Source organism: Corvus kubaryi, unplaced genomic scaffold, assembly GCF_017639235.1.
Source record: "Corvus kubaryi isolate FWS band 111438036 unplaced genomic scaffold, C.kubaryi_AGA036_p1.0 37396, whole genome shotgun sequence".
Classification (NCBI taxonomy): Eukaryota; Metazoa; Chordata; class Aves; order Passeriformes; family Corvidae; genus Corvus; species Corvus kubaryi.
The window spans coordinates 23786626-23795682 of record NW_024581135.1 but is presented as its reverse complement, the minus strand read 5'-3'; the positions used below and the strand labels follow the sequence as shown (position 1 = coordinate 23795682).

Sequence of the window (9057 nt, the reverse complement as noted above, 5' to 3'; positions counted from 1 at the left end):
CCCCCCCCCCCCACAATGTATCCTAAAAATTCCAAAACTATCCTGCTCTAAAAATATCTACAAGATTTGAATGAGGAATTTGTCTAAAACTGTGCATCACTTCAGTATAACATTCTTAATTCAGAACATATGAAATGCTGTGGGTTACAGAGAAATGTGAAATACAGAGTGTATATTCTTTACGTTGTAATCATTCTGGTAATGAAAAAAGGTATTAAATTTATAGTAACAAAGTTATAGCCCCCAAAGCTGTAAGTCATAGAATGCTGTGTGGTAGAATGCAGTGAAGTTGTGAGAGTTTTGCAGCGTCTTTTCTGGTGACTTGGTCAAGAGTTGTAATATGGCATTAAGGGAGGGGAAAAGGGAATGACCTTTAAATTCTTTCATATCCATTAGTAAATTACAATTTATTAGGTGTCCATACTATTTCTGAGCAAGGAATTGACATTTTAGTTTAAGATTAGTTTAATTTAATAAAAATAGCTTTTGCTCAAAAACATTATCAAACAAGATTGCTGGTTTTAGCAGCAGTAAATAGACATTTTAAAATAATGGAAATTCATCACACTAATTTACCCAGTTTTAAGTCACAATATAACACTCCAGTTTTCTATGTGAACTCATTTTAGTTTTTTTCTCATTTTGTTAAAAATTACATGATAATATTTAATATAGAATCTGGCTCATAACAGAAAAGACTATTATACATGCATTTTAGTAGCTAGAATGAGAAGAAGGAAACACAAGAAAGTCTTGTGTTGTCTTCTAATAGAACTACAATTTCTTGAATCTTACCTCTTGATCAGAATTTTCATCTCATTTATCACTTGGTGAAGTTTGGAAATCAGTATTGACTGTGGTAATCAAGAAGTAAATTAGACAGGATTTTTCTGAGACTGCAAGCCAAGATTTTGGACCTTGTAGTTTTCAAGAGACCATAAACAAATTTGATATTCAGAAAGTGATGAGCCCTCACTTGGCTGCAAGCCGCATTCTTCTCACATTAAAAAATGATAAGCACAATAAAAACCTTACCCTTACCTTTGGTGGCTTGAATGGATAGTCAGATGAAAATGTGATATCCAGGAAGAAAACGCCTCCTTCATATACAGAACCAGGAGGCCCAAGTATAGTAGACCTCCATTCATAAATGTTATCTCCTTTAGGACCGGCACTGTGTAAAGGAAAAAGAGAAGAGGGAAAGAAAGAGTCAGATGTACCTTTGAGAGAGGCATTTTATGGATTTCCTTGGGCATTCATTTTGTTTAATAAAAACCATTTGACAATTTTTAACACCTGCCGAATTTCCAACTGATTTCAGTGGACTCAGTGTTTTAAACTGGCACAAAAGCTGGGACTCTGCTGTCCTTTTGGAGAGACAGCAATGAAACAGAATGACCATGAACTGTGGGACTTTCACTGTCTGAAACCTACCCCCAGATCTATTTTCTTGAGTAGGTAGTTGCTCTGAGGTTCTACATCACTTTCATCACCCTTTCTAAATCACCCTCTCAATGCCATCATATTCATACACAAAAGGAGTTTTACGTCTTGACCACATTCATCTTCTCCAAGCATTTAACAGATCACATCTTCATAAAAAATGTGGCTTTCAAGCATATGGATACCCATTTATTGCTACTTGTTTTGTAGGCTAGAGTGAAGTGTTACACCCTTGGGCAGCAAAACTAGGGAAGGGAGAGAGAATCAAGTAACATGGAATTGAGCTTCTTACAGCACTGTCATTCCAAATAACTGTTTTCTTCAGGATATATTTGTGTTATGCCTCTGGGCAATCGGCAATGAGACGAGCCAAAAATACTTTATTTTAAGAAGTACAATACTGAATGCATTTCTCACTAGGGGAAGGGTTACTGCATAATTAATTACTAAAGAAAAGCTTTGAAAGAATGGATAAGGGACCAGAATTTTCTCAACTTCTGAGCTATCACTAATGTTATTATCACACAATAACCATCTAACCTCCTCACAAAAAATCCTAACCAAACAATAAACCCTTCCCCCTCCTCCCCGCCACAGAAACCACCACCAAAAAAAATAAAATCTTTAAGCAAGTCTAGATAAAAATTAACCTAGCCTTCCACAAAGGGCCCTGAATCTGCCCTGCTGAGATCCAAACTTACTGAACTGACTGCTATGGAGAGCAACAGCACTGAGCTCATGCTGGATTGACACAGTGGATTGATCACGTCTATGCAGATAAGTCAATAACACAGCACTGCAAAAGATCCTTTCCATTCTCCCCTCCTAGACAGTTTCCCAGGCACCACCTCCATTTCACAGACATGCTGAAGCAGCCCCATCCTTCTCCCTCTGTGGTGCCAAGGAACAAGCCCCCAGGACTGTCACATGTGACTGCACATGGAGCGAGCGACGAGGCATGGCACCACACTGCAGCCTGGGGATTTGTGGCTCTGGAATCGCACGACACACACAGGAGCCTCCCTACAAGTGTTAAGGCTCTCCCTACATCGTGTCACCCCATGTATCCGTCATACGTATGTCTGCAGTCTGTAACGCCCTGCTGGACACTCACGCTTACTGGGTACTCCAACACCGAGACACTCATCAGAGACAAGGAACATGAGCAGTCTGCACTATGGATCTGCAATCCCCACATGAAAAATTCAGCTATTTTTACATTAAGATCATAATTGAGAAAAAAACAAATGCTGGTTTTGATTATGAATTCTCTTTCAATTAATAATTTTCCAAGATGTTTTTTATCTTGCAGACATTTCATGTACCAAATGTTGCAGTTCTTTCACAAACAGGATAAAATAATCATGAAATTTGGATGACATCCTATTTAATTAAAAACAAAAAATTATTTTATGAAGCTGTAGCTATTTTCCTGCCGCCAAAATGAAAGTAGGTAACAAGAGAATGCTGGCCTCCAGAGCACAGCTAGGAAAGAAAACATACAAGTGCTGTCAAAAATAAAGTTTGGGTCTAAAATCTTACTTTCTATTTGCAATGCATGCATAAAAATGGAAGAAAAATACTAGATGCATTTTAAGGAAAAAAAGGGAAATCCAGAAGGAAACAGGTCCATTTTTGGTAATGCAATGAACCATTTGTACCTTCAATCACTCCAGAAGACAATTTTATTCATGATCCCTAAAAAGCAATTAGTGTAAGAACTGAAAATACTGGGGCAATAATGACAATATTTAAAACCCACACAGGCCATTGAAATGTTTCAATTAATTCTTGACATTCATCAAGCTTACAGCTAATTAGTATTGTGCTTGAAAACCAAATTTCTGTGGAGCAATTTAATTTCAGCATTAGATGTCCTAATGACTGTTTTATAGTTTAATGCAGAGGTTAGTGCTCTTGCCCTGCATGTCAGGTACTTTTCTTTCATACACCTCTAACAGCTGGATGCAATTCCATCAGATTAATGAAATGGATGTATCAAATCAGTGACATATTTCAGCCCAATGAATCAGTCATGATTAAGTGCAGCACCAGTCCAGGGTCCAACTATTTGGTAATCACTTACCAAGTCAGAGCATGGGCATCTATGAGCTGGCAGAAACAAGCCCAGTGCCATGGCCCTCTGCCTGTTACTATCTCCTCTCCTCCTCCATGCTACCACCAGAAATATAGGAAAGGATGGGGCTATAATACGAGAAGAGTTGCAAGGCCCTAACCTTGTAAGCAGAAGAAAATGCTGTTTGAAACTCATCCTAACTGCTGAGGAAAGATTGCTGCAATGTCAACAGAAACACAAAGCTTCAACAGTAAGTGCACTCAGAGAAAGGAGAAAATTTTAAAATGCTAAATCATTATATCTGATTGAGATTTGTTAAATTTGTATTTAACAGCCCAAGTGGTGTCTCACTTCCAAGTGGCATAAAAGACACGCCTGCTTCGCTAGCTAGATACACCTGCTTCACTAAGCATCTCTGCAATTGCTACATTATTGGTTTGAGGAGACACAAGACTACAGACCAGAGTCAAGACATCTCATTTGACTTCTGCAACCTGTGTATTCCACTAGGAATCATCCCCAGCCAGCCATACTCAACTTTTGTCTTCTGTATATATGCCAAAGTAATCTTTTCTGGAAGTAAACAAACCCACTTTCTCTACGACTCAGCAGAGGACAGCAGACCTGTTCCCGGCAGTGTCAGCCCCTGCAGTGATTCCCACAAGGACAGGCCAGCGGGGTTACACCCACTTGGCTGCCTGCAGGCAGAGCACAAAGTGCAGCCCTGCCTCAGCTCACACCTCGGTGGTGTCCGAGCTGCGAGCGAGAGCCAGAGCCCCGCTGCAGGCACTGCCTTCGGCTCCCCATCACTGCAGAGCATCGGCTCAGGGCTGCAGAAAGACATGGGGAGGGAGCTGCTTCTCCATTCCCAGAGAACAGCAAAAAACCCAGGCTGAAAACTGGGAATAAGGAAGCTTTACTCTGTCCATAATTTTCTATTGAAAATATTTTCTATTGAATATTTCTATTAATATTTTCTATTGATACAACCAGTAGAAATACTGTCCTCCTGTTGGGCACTAAAGAGGCTGGCACAGGAGGCCTTCTAGGGGATGTCTTTGAGCTCTCCATTCCCAGAAGCTCTCATGGTGTTCAAGAGACTTTCCTACTGCAAGCACAGGCTGCAAGCATCTCACCTTACACCCTGAGAACTGTGATGACTGACAGCCTACGACTCTTCCGCGCTGTCTGCCCCACTGGACAGAACACTCCAGACAGAGCACTACAATGGGGAACTTCCATGGTTTTCTTCCCCTTCTCCTTTCATCAGACAGACCCAACTCCTTCCAGCCTCCCTTGTAGAATCTACATGGACAAAAAATCCTCCTCTATCCAGTCCTTTAAAACACAAAATCTTGATGGAGCAACAGGTCTGATGACAACTTCAGTGTTTCAGCTACAGAGCATACAAGTGCAGCCCATTGCGAACAGCCTGCTGTCCTCCTAAATTAGCTTCAGAACATCACAAATTCGGTAAAGGCACCAATACTGTATTCTCAATAAAAAGTCCACTTGATTAATTTTTTGCAATATGGGCTAAACAAATCTCAGACAAAATAACAAAGCAATTTAATTGAAATGAAAAAATATTATTTGCAAAATTAAGGGGGTTTACTTCATACATTAAACATGGATTGCTTTTTAAAAATAAATTAGAGTGAACTGTCTGCATCTGCTTCCTAAGCAAATATCCATTTTGTCACTTCACTCGGGGATACCTGATTCAGATAAGACAAAGGATTTATAACCATGCTGTAGCCAAGCTAGTCCACTGAATAGATTTAATTTACAAGTGTGGCTTCAGACGGTGAATTTGAAAAGACATGAGGTTAAACTTTAGAGGCCCAAGGGTTCACACCAGGTCTTTCAAACCTAACTCTGCTGAACCCTGGCTCTCAAGCTTCCTGAAGATGACTAACAGCTTTTCCAGCACAGTGTTAAGAGCATTCAAGTGAATGCAGCAGCATTCACACCAGCAAGAAGCCTGTTAGACTCCCGATGCAGTAGTCACAGAAATCCAAGTTCAGCTTTTGTTACAACTCATTAAATCAAAATGCATTGAAGCTGCCCATATGGAACTAACTGCAGGACAAGAAATTTCCAATTTACATGATGTTGGTATCATTTTGCTTTCTGCACTTGCTAAATGCACTGCTGTCAACAGCACTCCTCTAAAACACAGGGCTCTAAATTTGGCTATGGAATGCAACTTCATAGTACTGAGACTGTGCTAATTGAGAAGAAAAAGGATGAAGACAAATGTAATTTGGTTAGATTTGTTGTTAACTCTGTGTAATGCTTTATTATGATATAGAATTTGGGTTTGCAATAGCATACAATTGGGGCTGGGTGTGTTTGTTTTTAGAAAGCTTCCAACAGTGAAGTCTGCCAGACTCTAGAACAGTCTTACCAGAAATGTCTTTGGTATCATAAAACTAAAGGTACTGCTCTACACCTCTACATGGCACAGATTTAAGTGGTAGAATATTTTCACACATTCTCTTCTCAAAGGCTCCACCCTCAGGTGTGCGACCCAAGCAGGCAGAATCATAGAACTGTAAAGGCTGGAAAGATCTCTACTGATGATCACACAGGCAGCAGCTAACAAGCCAAATGGGGCACCTGGGGTGAGAATCAAGTAAGGAAAGAACTGCCTCCATCCTTCCTAAATGTTTATTTCAAAATGAGATTCAGCAAAATTTACTCTTGAAGTTCTTCACAGACTGCTTAACCACTGCTCTGTCACTATGTAATTTTTACAGCAGTGTAAGTGAAGTCAGTGCTCTAAGAGAGGAACAAGATATCATTTTTGGATTTTTCTTATTTCAATTGAAGGTACTAAGTAAAGAAAGAAAAATGCCCTCAAGCATGTTCCACAAACTTGTGCTTGAAAAATCCACTTCATAATGCTACAGTATAGTGAAGTTCTGCAACATCTTCAACACAGCTTTGGAAATTGACCTTTACAATTCCTGCTGGAACAAAGGCATACAGGATGTTACCACCACAAAAGGCTGTGTTTTGGACACCAACGTCTCAGCTACAGCTGTTGGATGATCTAGTTCAGTGCAACACCACGAGATGCTAAAGGGGCAGAACAGATCCCATCAGCATATACAATTCAGGCAAATACACAGATCCCACCTGGAGGGGGTCTGTCTGCTTCACCATCTCAGCTTCTGAGCTTGATGAACACATTTCCAGCGAAAGAAAAATGCCCTAGGCTCAAGGAACACCAACTTATCACAGAGGTGGAGATTCATATCTACTATGCAGGATATCTAGTGTGGATGCTGACATTTGCCCCTCAGACTACCCCGACAATCAGGGTAGAGAGAAGAGTGACGGCAGCACAAAGAACATCCAAATACTCCCTAACACCAAGGTTTTCCATCTCCCTCCGGTGACACCTACTTTTCACCAGCAGCATGGGGAGCCTGGCTCCTAATTCAAGCTGCTAAGCTCAGCACTTGAGAAAATCCTCCTCACCCCTCCATGCAGTGAGAAAGTGAGTGAAAACAGAGCTAGACAATGCTATCTTGTAGCACACTACCTTTTTATCTAGCTACAGATACACACTGTCATGCTGCTGGTAATCAAAGAACAAAAAACAATCTCACAAGCAACCAAAGGATCTTATCTGGTGCAAGCTGTCTGAGAGTAGCTCAGTGAAGCCTGGAGAAAGCACAAATCACTTACCAGTAGTTATGTTTTAATGTTAAGCATGGGAATAGAAAGATGCTCAAATTATTTTCTTGCTTTGATATTTTCAACATTTTGAAGAAAATTTGTCCTCTACCTTTTTTTCTTAATTCTCTTTTTCAAGTGTGGAGGCACTCTTGTGGTTTTGGTTAGAGGGCAAGAAAGGAAGCAAACTTTAATTTTAAAAATGTTTGTGGGTGGCTTTCAGTTCTGTGACCTGTGACAAGCATGGATAACAATTTCCATTTTCTTTATTTCTCAATGCCTTGTTTACAAGGCTCTCTGGAGTGCTTATTCTCAGCATTCATATTATCAGTACCAGTGCCTAAGCACCTCTACTTACAGAATCTGGGAACTACATTCTCTAGACACAGAAAGCATACTGGTTTCACTGGCAAGAGCTACAAATATAGCCCTAATGTTAGGACTGAAGCATTTTTCTAAGGTTGGACACATGAGGGCTGCCTATAACAATGTATCAAACCCATCCAGAAAGCACTTTTTGATAAGGTGCTCACGGTTGTTAAAGTTTACATGTTATGTGCAGTTTTTTTACAACAAAAAGTTTCAGTCTATTGTCTTCTTTATATAGCTACTTATTACTACTGTTCTTATTTTACCTGCCACCGAACTACCTGCTACATTTGTTTGCTGGAAAAGGTTATTTTCTGCTTCTAGCAGATCCACAGAGGTTCTGTGGAAATGAGGACACAAGGATCTAGTTCAGTGTACAGGTCTTTCCTTCTGCCACTTCCCTAAAGTCTATCATGTCCTTATGAAATCTAGAAATCTTATGAAATCTAGAAATTAGTGTTAAAAAAACCCCAGCCAACCTACTTTTAACTCATAGAGCCCCTGATAACTCAGCCAGTTGTAAAGCAGTGCAGGACTTGTGCCAAGGACATGGCTCTGTGCAAAGCAAATGCAACTTGAGAGCTCCTTAAAAGCAGTGTGGCTACTCAAAGCAAAGTGCTGATCCAGCCTAAACTAACTTGGCCAAACCATACACATTCAGAAAGCAAGTGCCATTTGCCCTCCTGCAGCCAGAGTAGGGCATGAACTTTAGTTTGCTTGCTCTGTTTTGTCTGTAAATGTAACCATGTAACATGTGGCTGTACTTGGGTCACGTCATGCTGTACCATCAGGGGATCCAAGCCAGGGCAGATCTGCTGTTAATCACCCTAAAGGGAAAGATGCGTTTCAGACCAGTAGAACCTCCAGTGCTAAACTTGCCATTAGTAGAAGAATATACACTGTTATTACCAAAGGAAGCTGAGTAACAAATCATTTGCTAATTCCAACAAAGGTGTAATATGTAGAAAACCCAAGCAATGTATTTTGGAAAGCTGACAGTTTTTCCAATGCCTAAATTGGTTCATTGCTACAACAGCTTCTTCCTCCTTGCATTCCTAGTTCCTAGCACCTTTGTTGCTGCTGTTAGAAGTTTGTGCAGGTCCTTTCCATCTTCCAGAACAACCCTAGCCAATTACAGAGGCAGAATTCCTGTAATTTTTCTTCTGAAAAAATAACTAAATACCAGAACACAGTCTGGTAAATTACAACAGAAATACTTAATTTAAACCATGCAACAAAACCTATCAGATTGTCTATGCCTATGCTCTTGACAGAGGAGTTGTACCCAGGCAATACACATAAAAGTTTACCAAACATAAGTTGTTTCTGAAAACAGAAATCCCAGGACACACAGGCATGAAGAAATTTAAAATAAACCAAATGATCAACAGGAACTAACTTGAAATATGCACAGAAGTCCCTCTCATATGCTTACACTGGAGAAATTATCCATACTACCTAATAAAACACAGAGCAGAACA

General features: G+C 40.1%; 1 protein-coding gene across 3 annotated transcripts in view; it reads right to left on the bottom strand.

Moving 5' to 3' along the window:
* The window catches only part of UBE2E3 (ubiquitin conjugating enzyme E2 E3), a 57429-nt gene that overhangs the window by 4481 nt on the left and 43891 nt on the right, over window positions 1-9057 (bottom strand). For all 3 annotated transcript variants that reach the window (XM_042041058.1, XM_042041061.1, XM_042041060.1), the window contains one exon: window positions 1042-1174. In XM_042041058.1, coding sequence (XP_041896992.1) covers window positions 1042-1174 — 133 coding nt within the window. The remainder of the gene's footprint in view (window positions 1-1041; window positions 1175-9057) is intronic.